Source organism: Penicillium riverlandense, assembly GCF_028828495.1.
Source record: "Penicillium riverlandense strain IBT 135883 chromosome Unknown utg000007l_segment0_segment0, whole genome shotgun sequence".
NCBI classification, from domain to species: domain Eukaryota; kingdom Fungi; phylum Ascomycota; class Eurotiomycetes; order Eurotiales; family Aspergillaceae; genus Penicillium; species Penicillium riverlandense.
The window spans coordinates 3,292,647-3,315,489 of record NW_026643198.1 but is presented as its reverse complement, the minus strand read 5'-3'; the positions used below and the strand labels follow the sequence as shown (position 1 = coordinate 3,315,489).

At 56.0% G+C, this 22,843-nt stretch overlaps 13 protein-coding genes across 13 annotated transcripts; 8 read left to right on the top strand and 5 right to left on the bottom strand.

Moving 5' to 3' along the window:
• Positions 1-209: 209 nt before the first annotated feature.
• On the top strand, positions 210-1,600 carry ddiA (putative DNA damage-inducible v-SNARE binding protein Ddi1; the record flags this gene model as incomplete). The annotated part of the gene is made up of 2 exons (XM_057200342.1): positions 210-873; positions 933-1,600. The coding sequence occupies 2 exons, from the start codon at positions 210-212 to the stop codon at positions 1,598-1,600; spliced, it is 1,332 nt and encodes a 443-aa protein (XP_057051043.1).
• Positions 1,601-1,715: 115 nt separating this feature from the next.
• Positions 1,716-2,364, bottom strand: N7474_008931 (EXPERA domain-containing protein; the record flags this gene model as incomplete). The annotated part of the gene is made up of 4 exons (XM_057200341.1): positions 1,716-1,786; positions 1,840-1,992; positions 2,050-2,244; positions 2,292-2,364. 4 exons carry the CDS (start codon positions 2,362-2,364, stop codon positions 1,716-1,718), a joined length of 492 nt encoding a protein of 163 aa, XP_057051042.1.
• Positions 2,365-3,189: 825 nt separating this feature from the next.
• N7474_008930 (TauD/TfdA dioxygenase family protein) lies at positions 3,190-4,365 on the top strand (the record flags this gene model as incomplete). Its single annotated transcript, XM_057200340.1, has 2 exons — positions 3,190-4,204; positions 4,253-4,365. The coding sequence occupies 2 exons, from the start codon at positions 3,190-3,192 to the stop codon at positions 4,363-4,365; spliced, it is 1,128 nt and encodes a 375-aa protein (XP_057051041.1).
• A 322-nt stretch (positions 4,366-4,687) lies between these two features.
• On the bottom strand, positions 4,688-8,952 carry N7474_008929 (putative non-repetitive nucleoporin; the record flags this gene model as incomplete). Its single annotated transcript, XM_057200339.1, has 4 exons — positions 4,688-5,299; positions 5,357-6,126; positions 6,177-8,636; positions 8,691-8,952. The coding sequence occupies 4 exons, from the start codon at positions 8,950-8,952 to the stop codon at positions 4,688-4,690; spliced, it is 4,104 nt and encodes a 1,367-aa protein (XP_057051040.1).
• Positions 8,953-9,261: 309 nt separating this feature from the next.
• On the top strand, positions 9,262-9,861 carry N7474_008928 (uncharacterized protein; the record flags this gene model as incomplete). The annotated part of the gene is made up of 2 exons (XM_057200338.1): positions 9,262-9,398; positions 9,459-9,861. 2 exons carry the CDS (start codon positions 9,262-9,264, stop codon positions 9,859-9,861), a joined length of 540 nt encoding a protein of 179 aa, XP_057051039.1.
• A 103-nt stretch (positions 9,862-9,964) lies between these two features.
• On the bottom strand, positions 9,965-10,794 carry N7474_008927 (uncharacterized protein; the record flags this gene model as incomplete). The annotated part of the gene is made up of 3 exons (XM_057200337.1): positions 9,965-10,246; positions 10,293-10,637; positions 10,690-10,794. 3 exons carry the CDS (start codon positions 10,792-10,794, stop codon positions 9,965-9,967), a joined length of 732 nt encoding a protein of 243 aa, XP_057051038.1.
• A 146-nt stretch (positions 10,795-10,940) lies between these two features.
• N7474_008926 (5-formyltetrahydrofolate cyclo-ligase) lies at positions 10,941-11,671 on the top strand (the record flags this gene model as incomplete). Its single annotated transcript, XM_057200336.1, has 2 exons — positions 10,941-11,481; positions 11,553-11,671. 2 exons carry the CDS (start codon positions 10,941-10,943, stop codon positions 11,669-11,671), a joined length of 660 nt encoding a protein of 219 aa, XP_057051037.1.
• A 28-nt stretch (positions 11,672-11,699) lies between these two features.
• N7474_008925 (small nuclear ribonucleoprotein E) lies at positions 11,700-12,076 on the bottom strand (the record flags this gene model as incomplete). The annotated part of the gene is made up of 2 exons (XM_057200335.1): positions 11,700-11,897; positions 11,954-12,076. The coding sequence occupies 2 exons, from the start codon at positions 12,074-12,076 to the stop codon at positions 11,700-11,702; spliced, it is 321 nt and encodes a 106-aa protein (XP_057051036.1).
• Positions 12,077-12,345: 269 nt separating this feature from the next.
• On the top strand, positions 12,346-15,523 carry N7474_008924 (mRNA transport regulator MTR10; the record flags this gene model as incomplete). Its single annotated transcript, XM_057200334.1, has 6 exons — positions 12,346-12,474; positions 12,534-12,626; positions 12,679-12,951; positions 13,004-13,094; positions 13,144-14,850; positions 14,904-15,523. The coding sequence occupies 6 exons, from the start codon at positions 12,346-12,348 to the stop codon at positions 15,521-15,523; spliced, it is 2,913 nt and encodes a 970-aa protein (XP_057051035.1).
• A 602-nt stretch (positions 15,524-16,125) lies between these two features.
• On the top strand, positions 16,126-18,603 carry N7474_008923 (putative C2H2 finger domain protein; the record flags this gene model as incomplete). Its single annotated transcript, XM_057200333.1, has 1 exon — positions 16,126-18,603. One exon carries the CDS (start codon positions 16,126-16,128, stop codon positions 18,601-18,603), a length of 2,478 nt encoding a protein of 825 aa, XP_057051034.1.
• Positions 18,604-18,962: 359 nt separating this feature from the next.
• N7474_008922 (uncharacterized protein) lies at positions 18,963-19,512 on the top strand (the record flags this gene model as incomplete). Its single annotated transcript, XM_057200332.1, has 3 exons — positions 18,963-19,152; positions 19,204-19,344; positions 19,391-19,512. 3 exons carry the CDS (start codon positions 18,963-18,965, stop codon positions 19,510-19,512), a joined length of 453 nt encoding a protein of 150 aa, XP_057051033.1.
• Positions 19,513-19,679: 167 nt separating this feature from the next.
• Positions 19,680-20,186, bottom strand: N7474_008921 (uncharacterized protein; the record flags this gene model as incomplete). The annotated part of the gene is made up of 1 exon (XM_057200331.1): positions 19,680-20,186. One exon carries the CDS (start codon positions 20,184-20,186, stop codon positions 19,680-19,682), a length of 507 nt encoding a protein of 168 aa, XP_057051032.1.
• A 1,359-nt stretch (positions 20,187-21,545) lies between these two features.
• On the top strand, positions 21,546-22,447 carry N7474_008920 (VIT1/CCC1 transporter family protein; the record flags this gene model as incomplete). Its single annotated transcript, XM_057200330.1, has 3 exons — positions 21,546-21,971; positions 22,036-22,126; positions 22,206-22,447. The coding sequence occupies 3 exons, from the start codon at positions 21,546-21,548 to the stop codon at positions 22,445-22,447; spliced, it is 759 nt and encodes a 252-aa protein (XP_057051031.1).
• Between the last annotated feature and the right edge of the window lie 396 nt (positions 22,448-22,843).

Genomic DNA, 22,843 nt, shown 5'->3' with positions numbered 1-22,843 from the left:
TGATGACAAGGGGCGGATCCGTCGCAGTGCAGTAGTCGAGGATTGTGAATAGTTAGTGAGTTAGTAGTGAGGTTTAAAAATAGTATTGTTCCATGTAAGGAGGAAGTGCTTGGTGTTCCCATCTTCCGCCTTTCTCACCCCGACCATCGGATTCCTCCTTTCCTCTCTCATCACTCCTCCCTCTCCCTCCCCTCCCGCCCCGATCATGTATGTTCCCGCGCTCCGTCAGCACGACGGTTTGGTTAATCTCCTCCAGGCGTATCACCGTCAGTGTCATCCGCCCGGAGCAGGCCGACTCCGACATCATCAACCTCGAGGTCGGCGGGGACATGACCGTCGCGCTGCTCAAGGCCATCGTCGAAAGCGATACCGGTATCCCGCCCGCCGCCCAGCAGATCGTCTACAATAACCAGCTCCTCGGCAACCCCGAACAGACCCTCGACCAGGTGGGCATCACGGAGGGTGACATGCTCGGCGTCCATGTCACCCTCCGTGGTCCCACGCCCGCCGCCGCACCCAGCGCCAGCGCGGGGGGCTCCAGCGCCGCCCCGCGTCAGAACCTCCCTCCCCGTTCCGGCGTGCCAGACCCGGAGACCATCCGTCTACACATCCTGGGGGATCCACGCGTGCGGGAGGCCGTCCGCAGACAGAATCCGGAGTTGGCGGAGGCGGCCGATAACGCTCAGCGGTTCCGCGAGGTGCTGGTCAGGCAGCAGCAGCGGGAAGCCCAACTCGATGCCGAAAAGGAGGCTCGCATTGCCATGCTAAATGCCGATCCGTTCAACCCGGAGAATCAACGCGAGATCGAGGAGCTCATCCGTCAGGAAGCGGTGACGGAGAACCTGCACAACGCCATGGAACACCACCCGGAGTGTACGTATTACTTTGTTTACTCTCATCTTCCCGCCCGGGCTAACCTGTTCTGCCTACAGCCTTTGGCCGCGTGACGATGCTCTACATTCCGGTCGAAGTCAACGGCCACCGCCTCAATGCCTTTGTCGATTCCGGTGCCCAAGTGACCATCATGTCGCCGGAGTGCGCCGTCGCCTGCAACATCATGCGTCTGGTGGACCGACGGTACGGAGGCATTGCCAAAGGCGTCGGCACGGCCCCGATCCTGGGGCGGGTACATTCCGCCCAGATCAAGATCGGCGAGATGTTTCTGCCTTGTTCGTTCACGGTCATGGAGGGAAAACAAATCGACTTGCTCCTCGGTCTCGATATGCTCCGGCGGCACCAGGCGTGCATCGACCTGAAGCGCGGGGCGCTAGTCATCCAGGATCAGGCGGTGCCGTTCCTCGGGGAGGCTGATCTTCCCAAAAGTCTGACCGAGGAGTTTGAGGATGAGCCCACGGTGAAGGGGGCAGACGGTGCCGAGGTGGGCGCACGCACGGGGGCCGTTACCCACCAAGCGGGCGAGAACGAATCCTCGTCCTCGGCCGCGGCCCCCAAGATTAACATCCGGCCCGCGCCGGCATCCCGCTGGCCCGCGGACTCGATCGCCAAGATTACGGAGCTGGGCTTCACGCGCGAGCAGGCTGTGCGGGCATTGGATGCGGCCAATGGGGACTTGGATGGTGCCATTGGATTTTTGATCTAGGCGAGCTCTGCATCTACTTTCCGGCGTTGGGTGGGATGTGATTATTATTTTTTGCCCCTTTCTCAGCGATGATCAATGCACCTGATATGACTGTGTACTATCAACCATGGCTATTTTATTCGTCCTTGACCTTGGGCATGAGCTGCCTCCGTAACCGGATCCCCATATCCAGGGCCATGATTGCGCCTGCTCGTGGTTAGATTATTGGAGACGGAGGAGTGGAAGACCATTGGACCTACCCAGCGCCACATAGGGGCCGTAGAGCGTGGTGATCTGCTGCTTTTCCGCCACGGACCGATCCGGCCAGGTCCACACGTCGGCCAGGCAGGTCAGGGAGGTAATGAAGGCCTGGACACCAAAGACAAGCAGATGCACGGGCACCATCGGATGGTCTAACGGGGTTAGTTGCAGGGCCCCCGATGGCATCATCGGAAAGGGGGCCAACATACTGCGCAGGAGTCCCCGGATGGCCCATAGACTCAGGGGAACATGATAGAACAGCTCCATCCAGATGAAGACGGCGAACCAGGTGGGTGCGGGTTCCTCGAAGAACTTGTCCCGGTAGCTGGAGACGTAGAACTCGCGCAGCTGCAGCGAGATGTCCATCCGCATGAACGCGGGCTGCAGCGGCACGGTGTCGATCACTGGGCCGGGTTAGTTGGGAGACCGGGTGGCTGTCAGGGAGACGGACAGAAGATGATGGGGACATGGATGGCGAAGAAGATCAGGTAGGCCAGGTCGGCCTTGCGATGGAGGATGGTCATGGTCCCGGAATATAGACAGATGTAGTAATTCACACCTTCCAGAAAGGATTGTTTGTTGTGGTCTATCACCTGACTGCCCCGCCGTTCGGGCGATCCAGCATAATTGCTTTTTCGGAGCTTCAACTATTTTTAAGCTTACCAGAACTCTCGATACACACGTCATGGTACACCGCAATACATGAATGAGGTCATGTTTCCCATCGGGAAAATGATTGGGGCCGATCAGCACACCCTGCATCCCCGTGTGTGCGACGTGTTGAGGAAGACGGACTGGTCTTTCCCAAATGTCCACGGACTCCGACACAGACCGCATGTTGGACAAGCCAATGGGCCACCCCGGCCGCTCAAACCCTAACCAACCCCCTGCCGCGCCCTCCCCATCCAGCTGCACGGATCTGACCAGATAACTGGATTGTCATCCCGCCTGCATCTGCCTTATCGCCCAGCTGCACGAAGCTGTAGCTCGGGGAATTGGCCCGGCAGGAGAACAGAAGAATATGCCGCAGAAGGTTCTGTCCAGAAGAAGAAAGAAAATAGAATTAAAATTAAAAAAGAGTGTCGGAACACGTCGGAATTCCAGGATTGGAGGACGCTGACCGCTTGTCTTCCTTCCATTATTTTTCCCCCTGCTGCAACCATGTCGGCACGCCATGGGGGCCTCGGAGATGAAGAAGGACCTTTGGGGGGGAGGGATTAGCGAAAAGCCCGTGCTGTCCGGTAAGACGGGCCCCCTGAAGGTGGTGGGTGTAAGAGATTTATAAAGGCTGGTCTCTGCCATTGCTTTTTGCCGGCCGCTCTTTTTTGGATCATCTCCTTCCACTGACAATGCCTTCATCTGCTCCGGTGCGGCGGCCCAAGTTGCAGGCTTCCAATGGCCACAAGGCCGAAGTCCCCATCAGCTACGACATCAACATCCCCTATGTCGACGTGGATCAGCAGTCCAAGATCAGAACCAATTACCCGCAGTATCTGCCCTCTTGGGATCCCATCTGGTTTGATCCACTGCCACCCTTCGAATATGAAGACCCGGCGCTGCGCGTACAGGACCGCACCAAACCCAACCTGCTCCGGCCCGGGGTCACCGTCAACCACATCCAGCCCAGCCTGGGCAGTGTGGTGGAAGGAGTGCAGCTCAGCCAGCTGTCCAACACCGCCAAGGATGAACTAGCTCTCCTCATAGCTGAACGTAAGGTGCTGGCCTTCCCCGAGCAAGACCTCATCGACGCCGGCCCCGACGCCCAAGAACAATTCATGCGCCACTTCGGCAAGCCCAACTACCAGCCCGTGTCGGGGAGTATGAAAGGCCACCCGGCGTTCCATATCATCCACCGGGACGGCAACCGCGAGGAGATCGCGCGATTTCTCGAGCAGCGCACGACCACGACGCTGTGGCACCAAGACGTCAGCTACGAAATCCAACCACCGGGCTACGTCATGCTTGGCCTGTTGGACGGTCCCCAAGTCGGCGGGGATACCGTCTTTGCCGCGACAGACATGGCCTACAAGCGGCTGTCACCGACCCTGCGCGGATTCCTCGACACGCTGTCGGCCATGCACTCCTCGGCCAAGATGATCAGCCACACGCGACTGACGGGGGGACTGGTGCGCAAGGACCCCGTTGACACGGTGCATCCGCTGGTGCGCGTGCATCCCGTGACGGGGGAGAAGTGCCTGTTCCTGAATGGCGAGTTCATCACCCGGATCCAGGGGATGAAGGAGCCAGAGTCAAAGTGGATGCTGGATTTCCTGATGCACCATATGATTACGAGCCATGATTTCCAGGCCCGCGTGCGCTGGCAGCCGCGAACCATTGTGTTGTTTGATAATCGGTCCACGCTGCGTACGTTCCCCGCTGTTCTTACTGTGTGACATTTGCTGATGAGCCCAGATTCCGCCATCGTAGACTATCTGGACGACGAGCACGGCGCCCAATCGCGGCATATCTTCCGCCTCGGTGCCCTGGCCGAGAAGCCGATTCCCGTGTACGAGGAATTCGACTGACTGGTCGATAGACTCTTCGTCCGCTCATGCAAGGTGTTTCGGGGTCTTTCTATTTCATGTTCATAATTTTATAGATTGTGTTTCTCTTCCGGGTTTCTACCAGAATCTCTGCTACGGGGAACAAACCCATTCCACAAATCCGTTTCCCAATATCTAGATTAGAGGGATATCAGCAACGCAATCCCTTTTCCCTAAAGCAGGACGCCGTGATGACGCAGTAGAGTTACATGACATGACCCAGAACGTGAAATAGGAAACAACGCAAAAATGAAAGAAAAATCGCAACCCCCAGAAGCCCAATATACGTGCAGCGCATGGATCATCACCGCAAGAGTTCATCGATCCTCGACCGCAGTGTGTGTGCCATCTCCAGTTGCTCCGGGGTGATGCCACCGCCCTGCTGCAGTAGCAACAAAGTCTCCGATACGCGTTCGGCCACAACATCCGAACCAAACACCATACCGCCCAACCGAACCGTCTCGTGGAACCAATTATCGAGCAGATACAGAAGATCGTGCGCGATGTAGCGGCGGTTCGAGCCGTGGAACGGGGCTTCGTCGGTGTAGTACATGGCTTCCAACACGGCATAGAGGGATTCGTGCGCCACGCCCAGATCGAGGAACAGATCGACGACCCAAGTGGCGGGACCGACGTGGCGCTGGTGCTCGAGCGCATACCGCTCCAGCATCGGGAGGAGTTCTCGCACGGGGAACACGGTCTCGGACATGCGCAGCCGGCTACCCAAGCTACGCACCTTGTCGATCACCGCCTCAAATGGTTGTGGGGTTCCGCGCTCTACGGTGGTAGAGTGCAGATCTTGGATCAGGTGCTGCCAAGTTGCTTTGATGTCGGCAGCGTTCCGGTAATCGGCCTGGAAGAAAATCTGCAGGCAGATGTCATAGTAGCTGGCCGAATCTGCGTATTGGTTGAAGAGCTGTGACTGTGGTTAGGGGGGTGTTACGGGAGACGAGGGGTGCGGGAATGAACGAACGGTGCTGATATCCATGACAGGTCCATCAACATCCCGGAGAACCTCGGCCTTGCGCTCTGGAGCGATCCGGTCATCGTCTTTCAGCCGTTGCAGAAGATCGTCCTGGATGTTGGCCACGTCAATCAGGTTGGAAATTTCATGGAGCAGACGCTGCCGCGACTGTCGGCCGACATCTGGTGTGAAGGTGGAAGCATTGGCACGGGAACGTCCCAGATACTCAATGCGCCGACTGAGCGGCAGAGTGAAAGCGCTTCTCGCAAGCTGGAACTGCACCTTGGCCGCCTCGAAAAAGCGTTGCGACTGGGCATAGTAGCGCCAAAGCAAATCTGCATGGGAGATATCATCGGTCGATTTGCGTTCGAGGTAAGTGACAACAAACGGCGACGGAGTCTGGAGCAAGCGATCACTCTGTCCCTGCTCCAGATACCAATCGTACAAGCTGGTCAGAAAAACTTCGTCGGTCGAGTCAGCAATCACGCCGTAGGCCTCGTTCTGGCGCTTGGCAATGATGGTCATCTGGCCATCGATGAAACCGGGATCTTTCGATGCCAGTTGGTCGACGGCGATGACAACCTTAAAGATCAGATCGTAGCATTGCTTGCGGAAGTAGAAGTAGTCCTTGCGGGGGTCCTGAAGGCCAGTGAGCGGGTGGTCGGCCTGAAATTGGAAAGGGATGAGCACCTGATCGGGACGTCCGTCCATAATCCATGAGAGCGCGAGGTTGGCTTTATCGGAACGGAGGGCGACGTTGAGGGACAGTTGGATGGCACCTGCCAGATATCAGTATGTCAAAGTAACAGAAACTCCAAAACAAAAGTACCTGCAAAGAATTGGTTGTTGATGTAATTGTCCATCGCTGATACCAAGTAGTCCATGGGGAGTGAGTCCGCTACCTGTTGGAACAGCTGCAGACTTTCATTCAACAGATTTCGACCCAGTTCGGAGTTGGCACCCGCCTCGGTCGCTCGTTTCAGCAGTTCTTGTGCCCGGAAAATCACCACATCCTCAGCGCTACAGAAGCTGCCACATCGGCGGCGCAGGGCATCGGCCACGGTCTCGACATTGGAGCCTTTAGCGATGTTGCGGTTCACAATCCCCTTCACCAACTCCTTGGCAATGTCATGACCCTTGCTGGTGCTGAACAGTTCCTCAAAGGTCAGCTTCAAGAAGCGTTGCTTTGACTCGTCCGGAAGCGTCGCCACGATCTCATCGACCCGCTCATCGAACAGAACCAACACAAAGGAAATACCTTCGATGGTATGCGAAACCAGCTGAACGAGAGAGTGTAGCGCGCGGTGCTCCGCCTGCAATGCTGTCTCCTCCTGCTTTGTTGACACTCGCGCAAGCGCCTCCGGTCCGCTGAGCCCCTCAATGAAACTTCGGTTGGTCTTGAAGAATTCTTGCAGCGATGACAGATCGCGCTGGACCATCTGCAGCTTTGTTGCATTCACAGAAGCAGAGACGGTTAGCGCTCCATTGGGTGCGTTGCCAACCTTGGCGATCTCCTTCTTCCAGATTGAGCGCAACAGGCGAGAAATATACAGGGCGATGCCGTGATGCCGGGGAGACGGCACCACAGCATCAATGGCAGACGTCGAGCTGTCCGCCACGGCGTTCTCGTTGACCGTAGGCCGGCCACCATAGTCAATGAAAACCTTGCGGGCAAATTGCAGTACATCGGGATCGTTAATAGGCGTCAGTCGTTGGTCCGAAGAGATCTCCACCCCTTGACCGCAGGCCACCGCCAAGGCCGTAGCCAGAGTCTCACTCCGGCCATAGGTTCGAATGAAATTCTTGACTTCTCCCTCGAGACCTTCATCAGTGGTGCCACCGCTGCGCACCAATGCGGCAAAGATATCCACGAGGCGCCTTCGTCGAATAACGTGAATGCCGGTGTTGGTGAGAATGGCAATTTCGGCGGCGGGGTGATCAAACTGGACGGCCAGCTCATTTCCAAATCCTCCGGAAGTAGAGGGCGGAAGAGCAGAACACAGTCCGACATCCTCTGCGCGGCCTCCGAGGTTCATCCAGATGGCGGACTCGGCGGCTTTGCCGGAGAGGACATTCTCCTGGGAGCGGGCGATCCGGCCCGAGTCCGGAGAGGATATGAAAAGGGTATCAGCTTTTTGGGTGGCGTCTTTACACGTAAAACAGAAAAAATAGCCGGGTGGGTATCGCGCGGCCATCCGCGTGGGGGAGAGTGAATGGATCGGGAATTTGGAGGTGACCGCTGGCTGGAAACGAGCCTGACCGGGAAGCGCCATGTCCGCATTGTTATCGATTGGTGGCGTCTTCACATGCTGCGCCTGCATGCTGGTGGGCGCGTTGGCACCATTGGGCGCCGGGGACCAACTATAGGATCCGGTGGCACTGAGATAGATGCGATATCCGGTGGCCGTAGTTGCGACCAGGTGATAGCGCGATGCCTCGGCGGCAGGGACGGGGCTGATGGACACGATTTTAACTTTCGGGTTGAGCGTCTCGTTGGATGCGATAATGTGCCCAATATTCGAGTAGATATCCAGCGCATGCTTGGTGATGGCCAGCGACAGCGTTCCGTCTGGTTTCATATGGAACACCCGAATGGTCGATGCCGACGACAACGTGTACAGGAGTTTCCGGCTGTCATCAATCACCATCTGCTCCACATGCTCGTTGGCCCTCTGAGCCAAATTGGTCAAGCTCAGCGAGGGAGTGAACGCCACGAGACGTGAGCTAGTGTGGTTGACCTTGGCACAGCGGCCCTGGAACCATCGCTCCTCTTGCTGATATGTGAACTCGTACACGTCGTTGTCGGATGAACCACCGAAGAAAATCCGGCCGGTGGAATCCGATGAAGCAAAAACATGGATATCCAGCCCCCGAATCGACACCGACATTCCCGTTTGGAACAAAGAGACCTGTCGTGTCCCGCTTGGCGTCGTCTCACAGCCCATCCCCAGCAAGATCACCTCCGCCGTCGTCGACACCACGAGCAAATGGGTGATGGCCGGCAAAAACACTCCGGCGCGCGGCTTGGCCAGCTTGACGGAGTTAATGCTGTTGGGCTGGTCCTCAAAACCGACCAGCTGCGGGTTTGGATGGGTGAAGTCCCAGAGGTAGAGCGCGTTGTCAATAGCCACCCACGCGTGATTCAGCTCGGCAAAGAGACCCATGCTCGTTGATACCTGTGCGCGATTGTACTGGTCGAAGATCTGGTCGGGGATATTGTACATTTTGACCTTTTGGAAGGGAGCCCAGGACTGGGACGTAGGGATATCATATTCGGACGAGAAGCCCTCTGCAGCATGTTAGTGTCTGCCACTTTTCTAGCCAGAAGGAATTGGGGACCTACGCGACAGATAGCTGTCCAGGTCGGGGTAGCGCGATTCTTGAAATAGGGTGTCATTGACCGTCTGCGCACCGCGCTCCTCGGTGCTCAAGGTCAGGTTCTTGGACCTGGAGGCCGCCGGGGGCAGTTTTGGCAGCGGCATTGCCGGCGAGGCCGCTGCGGGTTTCGCAAACAGAGCATTCTGTGACGGAGCTGGAGCCGGGGTCTGCAAGTAGGCACCCGGGAGAGCTTTCTGCGGCGTTTGAGGGAGTGTGGGATACGACATGGTGAGCCGCTCGCGACGCTGGGGAGGGAGGGAGGAACGCGCAACTCCCAGGCGAGAAGAGAGAAAGAGAGAGTGGCAGGATCTAGAGCAAGGATGCCGACTCAGCTCTCTCGAGGAAGGTGGGTTGGTTGAGAGGGAGAGAGAAGGTGTCGAGAAGAGGAAAGAAGCAGCCGGTTCAGAAGGCGGAAACAGCAACAAACCCCGTGCACAGACCACCATCTGCACTTCCATCCTATCCATTCGAACGAATATTATTGACCGACCTGGCAATTGCCATTGACTCTTGACAACCATTGTGATTCACGCACAATGCTCGCCCTGCGTCGACTCCCCGCCCGAGGCCTGGCCGGTTTGCGCTGGTCCTCCACGGGCCCAACCCTGCCACCGTTGATGAGCCAGTTGAGAACAGACCTGAAAACTGCCATGCGCGCCAAGGACACCCCTAGGTACATACATCCGTTCTATTACACTGGCTAGCAATGGATGGACTCACTGACCACGCAAAGACTCAATGTGGTGCGCGCCCTTATCTCTGAAACCAACAATTCTGCGAAAACTACTTCGCCCATCCAGACCGACCTGCAGCTCTTGTCGCTGGTCCGAAAACGCATCGCCGCCGCGCGAGACGCCGCCCAGCAATTCGCCGCCGCGGACCGTCCTGACCTAAAGGAGCAAGAAGAGGCGCAGGTGTCCGTTCTGGAGGAGTATGCCAGTCAAGTCCAAACAATGGGCACGGACGAAATCCGGGCAGTGATTGCCCAGGAGATCACTACCCTGAAAGAAGCTGGCCAGAAGCTCCAGGTGGGCCTCCTCCTCAAGTCTCTGTTTGCATCCGGTGGTGCCCTGGATGGCAAGCCCGCCGATCGGGGAGAGGTGGCCAAGCTGGCCAAGGAGGCCCTTGCGGCGTGATTGACTGGTATAAAGCAGATGATATATATTTATATAGTGTACGATAGGAACGAAAGAAGCAGAAAAATGAGATTCTCATTATCATGGGAAACTCTGGCACAAATCACGAACAAAAGAAAGCCACGCCCCCTACGGAAGTCATCCACACGCCTAACCACCACCACCGGTCCGGGTTGACCAGTTCTTCCTTGACGATCCGATGCAGGCCCGCCTCGGACCGGTCCCGCTTGCTATGGCGGCCCGTCGGGGTCGGGTTCAAGGTAGTGGTAGGCAGCATCTTGGGCGGCCGGTGGGCCAGGTACATCGGGTGGAGGATGAGGCCATCCGCTCGGGTCAGGTCGAGCCGTTGGATGTGGTGGTATTTGTCGACGGACACCGAGAAGCCCTGGTGCGGTTAGAACAATCTTTTTTTGTCAGAGGTCCGGACCTACCCTGAAATGCTCAGTACTGTTGTATCGCGTGTAGCTGCCGATGCTCTCTCGGCACGGCTCCGAGTAGAGCTGGCGGCCATCGACGGCGATGGGTGTCAAGGTCAGCGAGCCATCGGCAGTCAGAACATAGGATCCATGCTGCCATTGCATGAGCCCCGTGGGGCAGGCCGGGTCGGTAGCTGGGGAAGGGTTAGAATCTATCGACATAGGCGGTCCATCCATATACTCACGGTTGGCTAGGGCCCGGTAGTAGGCTTCCTCATAATGCCCGTTCGCGTCGAAGGAGTAGGAGATACCGGTCAGATTGGGCTCAAGTAGCCGGTCATTGAGCGGATCGTAGAATCCCTGCACGCGTTAGCTGGACTCTTGTTTTGTTTATTCTTGTAGGTATCCTCACTGGGCCCGTCAGGACATCGCCCGACTTGGTGGACCAGGTCCCAACCAGCTCACCCACAGAAACCGCACCGGCCGCGGCACTCAAGAGAGACCAAATAAACAACATCCTGACAACTGTGACGCTGAACAGAATGGGCGACTCTGGCCTATATGAAGGAATCCCTTGGTTGGGGTGGAGCCACAACAAGCATGCCATAGTTAACCCTAATCGGAGCGGAATGTCAAACCACCTTTCGTCACCTTCACCTCGCCATGGCCCTCCGATCCGCCAAACGCGACCTGCGCAAGAGCATGCGCCAGGTCCTCGGCCAGATCCCACATGCTGCGATCGCACAACAGTCTCGCGTGGCCACTCAACGGTTCTTGTCGCTGGCCGAATACCAGAATGCCCGCAGCATCGCCGTGTATCTGTCGATGCCCGCCGGAGAACTGTCCACCACGGGCATTGTCCATGACGCCCTGCAGCGCGGCAAACAGGTCTACATTCCCTACATCCACCCGGTTGATTCTACATCGGTGATGGACATGCTCTCCCTCGCATCACTGGCGGAGTTAGAGGCCCTACAGCCCGATCGATGGGGCATTCCGTCCTTGTCCCCCGCGCAGGTCGTTGGCCGACCGGACTGCTTCGCAACCGCTACGGGACTCGATCTTATCGTCATGCCGGGCATGGCCTTCGATCAGGGATTCCGACGACTCGGACATGGCAAAGGATATTATGATCATTTTCTAACGCGGTATTCCCAATGGAACCAGAAGACAAGCCAGACCCCCCAGAAGATGCCATTCCTCGGTACGAGCAAAATTCCTTTTTGGTGCACCAAAAAAAACCCCCGACATACACTAAACTCCGTGCAATTCTAGTTGCCCTGTCTCTCCAGGAGCAGATAGTGACCGCCGACCCGATCCCCGTGGCGGAGCATGACTGGCTAGTGGATGCGATGGTGGTGGGCGATGGGCGGTATCTCACTCGGAGCGGATGATAGATCGTAACAGAAATAAAACACAATATCAAACAGCTTGGATCAGGGAGACATTGTCGCCCTTGAGCAGGATCTGGCCTGTTTGCGCACTCGCGTTAGCTGCGATTCCTGGTGCCAGGAGAGACATGGACCTACCGAGCGGCCTCCGCTTCTCCTCCTCACTCTTGGTCGGCAGGCGCACCTCGACCGCATCGTCAATGACCAGGTTCATGAACTCGTCAAAGCCCTAAGAGCACAGTTCGTTAGCATCCAATCGCTCCGAAAAGTGGCAGGCCCATGTACCCTGATCTTGCCCTCGATCCGGAAGGCCAGCTGCTCGTACAGCCAGATAGACACCGTGCTGCGCTTCTGCAGCAGGCTGAAGATGAAGTGGATGGGCGCCAATAATGTCTTGCGGCCAGCCATGGTGAGAGATGGGTGGTGTATGTGGTGGTGTTGATTCAAGAAGCAAAAGCAGCAAAAGGCGGAAGGAGACCAGAGGAGAGAGAGATTCTCATCCCGTGATCTGGTACGGTAAGTACGGGCAATACGATACCATCCCATAAAACCATCCCACCTTTCCACAACTTTGCCTCTAACTAATCCACGCCCCCTCCTTCCCCTTTCCAACTGCCTCCCTTTCTTTTCGTGAATTCTCATGCTGCGCCTGGTCTAAGTCTTCTCTTCAATTCAACATGGCCAGCAAGGAAGGCGCTGCACAGGCCTTCGCCCCGGTCCTGGCCGCCGTCGCAACCATGCAGGGCAATGTGCCGAGATCTGAGAAGACCCAGGCTCACGAATTCCTGGAGAAGTTCCAGAAATCAGTATGTCCCGCACCCTCGTGGTCAACCAACTCCCAAACTAATCAACGCATCCCCGCTAGATCGAAGCCTGGTCGACGACACACGCGTTATTACAATCCCCCGATGTTCCCGTCGAAGCCAAACTGTTCGCGGCCACCACGCTCAAGGGAAAGGTATTATGAAAGATGTTGCGACAGATTACGGACCAGGGACTGACCATCGCAGATTGTCTTTGATTTGGACCAACTTCCCCCAGATTCAATCGTGGCTTTGCGGGATTCGGTGCTCGGTCTACTGGTCGCATTTGCGCCGGGCCCGCGGCCCATCCAGACCCAGCTCTGTGTGTGTCTGGCAAGCTTGGCCCTTCAAATGGTGGCGTGGAAGGATGTGTTGGCCACCGTCGGATCGGCATTGGGCAGCAGTGCGGGGGACTGCGTTCTGGAGTTTTTGAAGATCCTCCCGGAGGAAGTGACCGAGGGCCGCAAGATCAACCTGAGCGTATGTGGCTGCTCCTGGGATTGATGGGGCTACTGTTGCTAACGGGGAATAGGAGGACGAGTTGTCCGCGCGGACCAAGGAGCTGCTGGAGGACAATGCGGACCAAGTCATGCAACTGATGATCCAATACGCTCAATCGTCGCGTACGTATCCCTTGGGGATTTTTGATGAATGCTAATTGGCTGTTTGCAGAAACGGCGGCAACCAATCCTCGTCTTCTGGACTGCATCACCTCGTGGCTGCGGGAGATCCCCGCCGCCAAAATCGTCGACTCGCCTCTGATGGACGTGATTCTCAAGGCACTGGACAATGACGTGTCCTTCGACGCCGGCGTGGACTGCGTGTGCACACTCTACCGGGATACCCGCGACGTCGACGAATCTCTGCCAGTGATCCAAGCGTTGTATCCGCGATTGATGGCCCTCCGCCCGAAGATCGCCGAGACGGCCGAATCCGAAGATTTGGATGCGTTCAAAGGAGTGACAAGGATGTTTTCCGAGGCCGGTGAGGCATGGGTGGTGCTCATTGCTCGCCTTCCGTCCGATTTCCGGGGCTTGGTGGAAGCGGTCCTGGAATGTTGTGCGCGAGATTGGGAGCGCGATGCGATCTCCCAGACCTTTATTTTCTGGTACGAGCTCAAGCAATACATCACGCTGGACCGGTACACAGATTCGCGGCTCAACTTCCAAGACATTTTCTCCCAGTTGGTGGATATCATGGTCAAGCATCTGGAATACCCGAGCCCCGAAGAGGGCGAAACGGACTTGTTTGGGGGTGATCGCGAGCAGGAAGAAAAGTTTCGGTTATTCCGCCACTCGATGGGGGATGTCCTCAAGGATTGCTGTTCGGTCGTGGGGGTGTCAGAATGCCTGGGCAAGATCTACCAGTTGATCCAACAGTGGGTGGGCAAGTATGCATCGCAGGCCAGCAACGAACACGTCCCGCACTGGCAGGAGCTCGAGGCCCCTCTCTTTGGGCTGCGGGCCATGGGTCGCATGGTCGACCCGGAAGAAGCCACGGTGCTGGGACAGCTGATTCCGCTCATCGTCCAGATCCCGGATCAGGAGAAGATTCGCTTCCAAGCTATCATGGCTCTGGCGCGTTACACAGAGTGGACGGCACTGCACCCCGAGACTTTGGAGGCACAGCTGAACTATGTCATTTCGGCCTTCCACCATTCTTCCCCGGAAGTTGTGCAGGCGGCCGCCTTGGCCTTCAAGTTCCTGGGAACAGACTGCCAGAAACTGCTCGGGGGACACATCACTCAACTTCACTCGTTCTACGAGTCCGTGCTGGATAAGCTGAAGGCTTCCAGTCAGGAAGAAGTGACCGAGGGGGTGGCTGCCGTGGTATCGGTCCAGCCATTGGAGAAGATTTACGACTCGTTCAAAATGTTCTGCGACCCGATCATGCAGCGCATCATGAACCTGGCAAACAACGCATCGGACGAAGATGGCCAGCGGGCTGTGGCCGATCACCTCCAGCTGATTACCATCTTCGTGCAAGTGGTGACACCCATTGTCGCACCCGGAGAAGAGAACCCGGCCGTGAAGTACTGCGGGGAGATTCTGCCGATTATGACGACGATTGCCATGAACTTCACGACATCTACTCCCATCTTGGAGCGCGTGTGCCGGTGCTGGCGCTACATGATCATCTCCTACCGAACGGCCATGATTCCTCTGCTGCCAACTCTCGCTCAGAGCATCGCCAGCGGCTTTGAGGGTTCGCGCGAGGGCTGTTTCCTGTGGGCCACGGATGCGGTGGTGCGTGAGTTCTCGGAAGGAGCCGAGTACGTGGACCAAGCCACGAGCGATGCCGTCTACCAGTTCTACGAGCAGCAGGCACTTGCCTTCCTCCGTATCTTGAACGACTTGCCACCGGAAAATTTGCCTGATGGTATGTTATCTTTTCTCGTATTGTTTGGGATCAGACTGACTGTTTCTTTCTAGTGATCGAGGATTTCTTCCGTCTGTCCAGCGATGCCGTCCGCTATTACCCCAAGAAATGCATCAGCTCCTCCCTTTCCATTCCTATCTTCACCGCGGGTGTCAGCGCGCTCACCCTCCAACAGGTAGAGCCACTGATTGCCACGCTTCACTACTACCGGGACCTGTTCAGCTTCGCGTTCGACAAACCCACCGTCTCTGAATTCACCAGTCCTGAAGGCAAACCCTACACCAACCCGCCCGAGATCCGGGAAGCTGTCAAGCAGCTCCTGGTGTCGCAGGGCCTGGGTTTGGCTCAGCGCGTGCTCACGGGCATGATGTTCACGTTCCCCGGCGACTGCTTCCCAGATGCATCGGGCATCATGATGACTCTGTTCGAGCTCCTGCCGCAGGAAACCGGCTCATGGCTCCAGAGCACACTGCAGATGCTGCCGGCCGGCTCCATCAAAGCCGGCGAGGCCGAGCGACTCCTCAAAAACGTCTCCGACAAGGTGCAGGCCGGCGAGACGCGCAAGATCCGAGCTCTGCTGCAGGATTTCACCAACTCGTATCGCCGACGCAATGTGGCTCCGCGGGATGGCCTGGGCCGGTTGGAGGCGACCCGCTTCCGATTCAGCGGATAATTTTCTATTTATCCTTCTGAAACTACATGTACATTTTTTTTCTTATTGCTACGATGAGCGCCACGTCATTTAGGGACCCGGCCCGGAAACCCGGAGCATTTGCACACCAGGTGTTTGTCCTTATTCTTCCATGCGCCATGTGGTACGAACGTACGATGGCGCGGACCCAACCATGACGATCAAGAGGAAAGCCGTTGCCCGCCGAGGAGGACGGGGTTTGTTCAGGAACACAGTGTACGAGTCACTGGGGAATCGAGAGACTATGCCTAGTAGGAGATACCTAGGTATGAATAGACATATACCATTTCCCCCATCAGTCATGAAGTTATAGATCAGTCCCAGATGTTCCTCGTAGATGCGATCCGTAGTGCCTCAGGCATCAATCTCACTCCCCACCTCCGCACTCTCTTGCTCCTACCTGTCTCCTCCTCCTTCACCTTCAACCTCACTCAATCCACTTCTCTTTTTGCCGTGTCCGACTTACTCATCTCAAATCCTTTTCTCTATTTTTATCCCCTTGCCTTTCCTCCTACGGTGGTTCCCGATTCCGCATTCCGCGCACTCCCACGTTCCTGCAGATCCGTCCATGCAGCACCCCAGCTATGGCCGATGTCGACGACCACACGCCCAAGCGGCGGCGGCGCAGTCGCAAAGTGCAACCCGAACGCAAGTTCGACTGCGGCCATGAGGGATGTGGCAAGAGCTACTCACGCGCCGAGCACCTGTACCGCCATCAGCTCAACCACTCCCCCAAGCAGATCTTTCACTGCGACTTCCCCGATTGTTTTCGGTCGTTTGTGCGACAGGACCTGTGTCTCCGGCATCGTGAGCGCCACACCACTCGCGGCTCTCAGCTGCAGAAACGCGATCAATCCTTCTCCAACCCGCGCAATGATGACCTCTCCCAGCGACCCGTCGCCCTCTCCTCCCCTTCCTCCACCATGACTCCCTCCCTGGTCGGGCATGATTCGGTTGCGAAACAAGACTCCACACATTCTCCCCCGGTCGTGTACAGTCCTCCGAACCTTCCTCCAGGCACAAACCCTGCAGATCTCAATCCTAAACCGCCGGCCAATTATCCTTTGTCGAGCAGCATCGAGGCAGACCCCAACTACGGGTCCCTAACAGGGACGATGTCTGGATATGCCGACATGCCCCTCCCGGGTGTCATGCCCGACCCCTTCGACTCCAATGCATATCCCATCTTCGGCGGCGAGACGTACAACCGATCACCCTTTGCGATGGCGGACGACTTTGCGGCGTGGTTATTCAATGAGCCCCCTCCGTTGAATTATATGTTGCCGGGATATATGGATCCCGTGCAGAACAATTTCTACGTGAACGAACCAGCCTACAATTTCATGACGGTCATCCCGCAACATCCCATGAGCGTCACCAGTATTCTCGATTCGGGGTCCCCGCCGGCGATCGTTTCTGAAGAAAAACGACAAGAGCTACTGCACCTGATGGCCACGCGGTTCAACGAAGCGGCCTACACCGCAAGTGCGAAGCGCAAGGATGCGCTGATGGATGGCGACTTGAACAGCGATCGACATGTGCTGAGTCTGCGCATGATGCAGACGTATATCGGGTCGTACTGGTATCATTTCCACACACAGTTTCCGATCTTGCATCAGCCGACGTTTACCGCGGACCGCACGCCCAATTTATTGCTTTTGGCCATCATGGCTATTGGTGCTGTAACGCTGGACAAAGTGCATGGACAGGCGGCCACAGAAACTGCTGCCGAGCTGGCCAACTTCATTGCGTGGCATCTCCGCTGGGAGATCTTTATGGATGCCGACTTTAAGCCGCCGGCACGGCTCTGGGTTTTCCAGGCTCTTTTGCTGTTAGAGGTCTACGAGAAGTTGCTATCTACACGAGCTCTGCACGAGCGCGCACACATCCACCACGACACGACCTTGACTTTGATGCGTCGGGGCAGTTCCCTGATTGGCCGCTCGGCCTTTGATTCGCCGGGGAGCAGTGTGCGCGAGGACCGCGTCGAGGATTCGGTGGCGGATGAGTCGTGGTCGCAGTGGATCAAGGCCGAGGCCACCCGGCGAGTGGCGTTCGCGGCGTTTGTGTTGGACTCGACTCATGCGACCATGTTTGGGCATTCGGCCAAGATGGTGGCCCATGAACTACGATTACCCTTACCCTGTGACGAGGCCCTGTGGGCGGCCACGAGCGCCGCCGAGGTGGCCCGCGTGCAGTCGAGTCTTCAATCGCACGGTGTTCGGCCGGTCATGTTTTTGGACGGACTCAAACGTACCCTGAACGGGCAAGCGGTGCGGACGAACGCTTTCGGGCGGACGATCCTCATGGCCGGGCTGTTGAGTGTTGGGTGGCATCTGAACCAACGAGACTTGCAGGTCAGTTCGCTAGGAGTCGGGCAGACCCTTGGCGGGCGCGACAAGTGGCGGACAGCCCTGCTCCGGGCGTTTGACAATTGGCGGCGAGACTTTGATGAAGTGGTCGGCCCATCGACGCAGGAGGTGGAGTCGCGCGACGTGCTGCATGGTCTGGCGCACATGGCGTCACATGTTGACATTGCCGACCTCCAGATCTTTGGGGGCGCCGGCCGTCTGATGGGTCGATCCATCACGGCCCGCGACTTTCGGAACGCGCGCGAAAAGATGACCGACCGGTGGGCGACCAAGGCGGCCGCGCGCGACGCGACCTTCTACGCGCTGCGATTCCTGTCGGCGTGTTTCTTGGATTCGCCGACCTTCCAGTCCGGCGAGTACATGGCCCGAGACGATTATCTGCTGAACCGGCCATGGGCGCTGTATTTTGCGGCGCTGGTGGTCTGGTGCTACGGGTTCGCGCTAGAAGGCCCGCTGCAACCGGCACCGGTGCTGAACAGCCTGGCGGAGCAGCGGCGGGACATGCAACGGTTCCTACAGCGCGTGGGCGGCGTGCGCGAGCCCAACGAACTGGCAGGGATGAAGGGTCGCAACGAGTGTTTGGGCCTGTTGATTCTCATCCGCGACTCCTTTGCGCAGCCGCGGTGGGAACTGCTGGGGGAGGCGGCGCGGCTGCTGGACAGCTGCATTGCGAAGCTGCGCGGTTCATAATAAACCTGTAACTACCTAGGTCACTAATTGTATATCTACCATATCGACGATCGCTGTTGTGCTGGTGCTAGCGTCGCCAGTTGTCCGGGCAACGGTGAATCCCACCAGCCCACTCGCTCACTAAGTAAACTAGCCAGTCTAGTTTCTCCCTCTCTCACATTCCATCCTCTTGTCTCGCTGCTCTGTTGACACCTCATCGTCGCAAAACTCATCATGGTATGTGTTCGGTCCCTCTGTACTTCCTCCCCTGCGTCCGTCCACCGGCAGGATTACGTATCACACCATCCCTCCCGCGGCCCCCTGAAACTCACACTTTCCCTCCTGCCACATCTCCCCCACACATCATAACAACCATAATCATGGCTCCCACTAACACCAAAAACCACTCTGACCAGGCCTCCACCAACTACAAAGAAGCCTTCAGCCTCTTCGACCGCCGTGGCTCCGGCCGCGTGTCCGGCGAACTGCTGGGTGATCTCCTGCGCGCCTGCGGGCAGAATCCCACCCTGGCTGAGATTGCCGATCTGGAGAAGTCGGTCGGGAATGACTGTAGGTCTTTTTCACACTTGGGGGACGGGGTATGTGCTGATAATGGGCCAGTTGACTTCGACTCCTTCCTCAAAGTCCTCAATCGCCCTGGCGGGTTCCGCGAGCCCGGTGATCCGGAGGAGTACTGTCGGGGATTCCAGGTGTTTGACAAGGATATGACCGGGTTTATTGGCGTGGGACAGCTTCGCTACAGTAAGGCTTCATCTCGGTATGGTTGGGTGTGTACTGACTGGGATAGTTCTCACCAACCTCGGCGAGAAAATGTCCGATGACGAAGTGGATGAGCTCCTCAAGGCGGTGGACACGTCGTCGGGCGAGATCAACTACACGGACCTGGTGCGCACGATCCTGGCGAACTGAACGATACCCTAACGATATGTTCTTGTTGTTGCATTATTGCTTTTGGAGAAACGACCGACTTCCAGTTGGTCTGGCGCGCACTCGGGACGGACGGAACGAACGCTTTTTCATGTCTTACGTATCTCTTGTTTATTGTATCGATACTTGATTCTCTTCAATTCCATTCACTATACAACACCCTCCTGGATCCACTGCCTCCATTCTCCTTGTGTGTGGTCCTCGTCACCACTCCCCATCTGCTCCGTTTCCACCACAGCGCCAGGAAGAAGATACACCGCTGGTGGGTGACTATTATTCTCATCTCCCTCTGCGGTCCCAGCATTCACTGGATAATGCACCCGATCAAGCTGATACCCCACCACAACGCGACACCGTCCACACCGGAGCAAAACCCGCTTCTCGATGCCGTCCTCGCGGCGGATCAGTGTTGGTCGTCGATCGGGGACGGTCGTCGACAATAGGAGTGTCGTGTGAGTTCCCGACGGCGTATTATTTTCATTATTGTCCAGATCGGGGTCCAGTGTTTGCGTCATGGGCACAATGATCGCCTTGTCCTGTGCGTCGCCTGCTCGGCGCGGGAGGTGGGAGATGTCGCGCGTGGTCGCGAGGAGGAGATGGTTGCAGAAGCGGCAGTGTTGGGTGTGGATTCGTTTGGCGGATGCGGAGTCGGCCATGTTGGTTTGGTTGGGAGGGTTGTCTGCTCTTTTTGTAGCTGGCGTTCGTATAGCTTCTTGGTGTGGTTGAGCTGGAGATGTAGATGGATGCGGGGTGAGATGGGCGGGAGATTGAAAGTCGGCGGATAGAGCGAATACTGCATGCAGACCAGTGGTTGAATCTGGGAGGGATATCTGGTATCTGCGTAGGTATGGGTATCGAGGTGAGGTGAGTTGATTTAGAGGAAGAAGAGGAAATAATTGATCGCGATGGGGTGAAGGCGGTGGGCTTATCAGGATTATCAACAACCCTAAGCTAAGCTCGAAAATATATATATACAGTCGCAGACACAATATTTCAAATCAGTTCCAACTCAACACTCTCATCACGAATTAATTCCTGAATCCTAGTTCGAAACACGCTAATCTACATTCCACATGGTACGTCTGTTCACTCGCCTTTCCCCGTCACGTCAGCCTTCGCGAAACGGCTCCAAGACTTCCCCCGTCAAAGCCGCATCTCGTCCGTGATATGACCATGATCCAGTCACTTAACACATCTCAGATGGCCAAACAAGCTGAATGCAGCCAATCTACGGTCAGAAATAGTCGTAGAACCTTGCGGCAATGTGGAAGTGTCCACGCACCCCCAACTTGAGTAGGGCGGAGACAGACCGTAACACTACCAATGATCGAAGCGCTCTGGGAGCACCTGCCTAAAAAACGAAGTCTCCACCTCGATGAGATGAGATGGCTATTTCCCTCTAGAATGAGTTCCAACCGTGGTCGCTGATAAACTAGTGGTGCCATGAACGCTATGGTGACCCAAAAAATACCGCAGTAACTGACGAATTGAGTTTCACCTGTCGAAATAAAGGTGCAGCCAAATACCGCGAAGGTGATAAGAAGGACTAGCATCCTTCTACGATCATCCAGAACTACCTCTCGCGGTCTCTCGTTTGTTTGCAATTGCCCTAAAGGCACACTTTAACTCCGATCAAAAAAAAAAAAAAAAAAAAAAAAAAAATTGAATAAGCTGAAGGAAAACACAGTGCGCCACGTTCCCGACTAGCAAAGTCTGACTGTATCAGAATTAGAGGTGAATCATTGGATCCCTGAAAGACCAACGATTGGAGATTACCGTGGTCCCTGGCTTGGTTTATCGCTCACCTTGAGAAAGACTGGGAAGTGGCATTCTAGATGCTTGGAAATAGGTCGACGGTGATTGGCTGGCAGTCTTGACCACCAGAGCCTCACGAGAAAAACAATGAGAATTGTCTTTGCGATAGATAGGCCAACCACGCATATAAATATGTATATTTCCGTACTAGATCATGCTGAAGTTCACGTTTGTGTGCAGAGGCATCATCCCTGTCCATCATGTCTACTCTATTGGTGGAAGCCCCCAGTGAACAGCCTCTCCCGCTCCATGCAGCATCCGAACGACATTCCGAGTCCGGCGCGGTAGTTAGGGATGCGATCATTGGCTTTGCGGATGGCATGACCGTCCCCTTCGCTCTAACGGCTGGTCTGTCTAGCCTAGGTTCCTCGAAACTAGTCATCATTGGTGGATTAGCAGAGCTATTCAGCGGATCTATATCAATGGGCTTAGGCGCCTATCTTGCCGCTGTCACGGAGCGGGACCACTACAAGTGCGAAGAAGCACGAGAGCGTGAAGAAGTCTTCTCGAAACCTCGTGCCGAAAAGGAGGAGATCCACGAAATACTCGCCGACTATGGTATATCTCGAGAGGCGAGTCAAGCTGTCGTTGATTGTTTGGCGCAAAACAATGAGCAGTGGATTCGGGTATGTAGTCGAGGATCTTGTTCTCCTTCATATTAGAAGAAGAGCCGCTCACGGTGACATACAGTTCATGATGGACTTTGAATTAAGACTAGAGAAGCCCAATGTTTCCCGAGCGTGGATCTCCGCAGCCACCATGGGAGTCTCTTACTTCATCGGTATGTCCTATGACCAGCCATGCCTCCTCCTGCATACAATTATCCGTGCTGTTTCTTACTTGGATCGACCCTCACGTAGGTGGGTTGCTGCCTATGATTCCATACTTCGCCATGCACAATGTCCTCCACGCATTATTCATCTCGATCGGCATCACGGTCGTCACCCTCATTAGCTTCGGCTTCGTGAAGAACTACGTCGTCATCAAAACCAAGCGTGCGGGATTCTACGGGGCGGCCCAGACATTACTGGTGGGAGCCATTGCTGCCGGTACAAGTTACGGGATAGTGTATGGCCTTGACCGTAGCAATCTTCACACCTAGCAGACTATGCGCAACAGCCTAATTGAGCAGCCTAATTGAGAACCGATACTGGGGCCAGCCAGAGAGTGTATTCAGAAACATGAAACCCGAAGCATCATGACTCGTCTGCAATCGCCGATCAATGCCTGGCGAGTCATGATTATTACTATTTGCGGGCTTCTGTCGATTTCTAGTTTCAGATCCGTCGAGTATCTGGCCTATCTTTCAAGTTTTGGCGTCTATGCTGGATTTTACGGACCGGGAGATTGCTACATTTATCGTACTCATAGACATATTCCGCCTTGCTCATTAAATATATTTATCTTAGTATCACTCGCAGTATAAGAAGAATCACCCTTGTCCGAATTGTATAGTATTCAATTAAATCTGAAGGAAGGTAAATGTTCGCGAAGACAT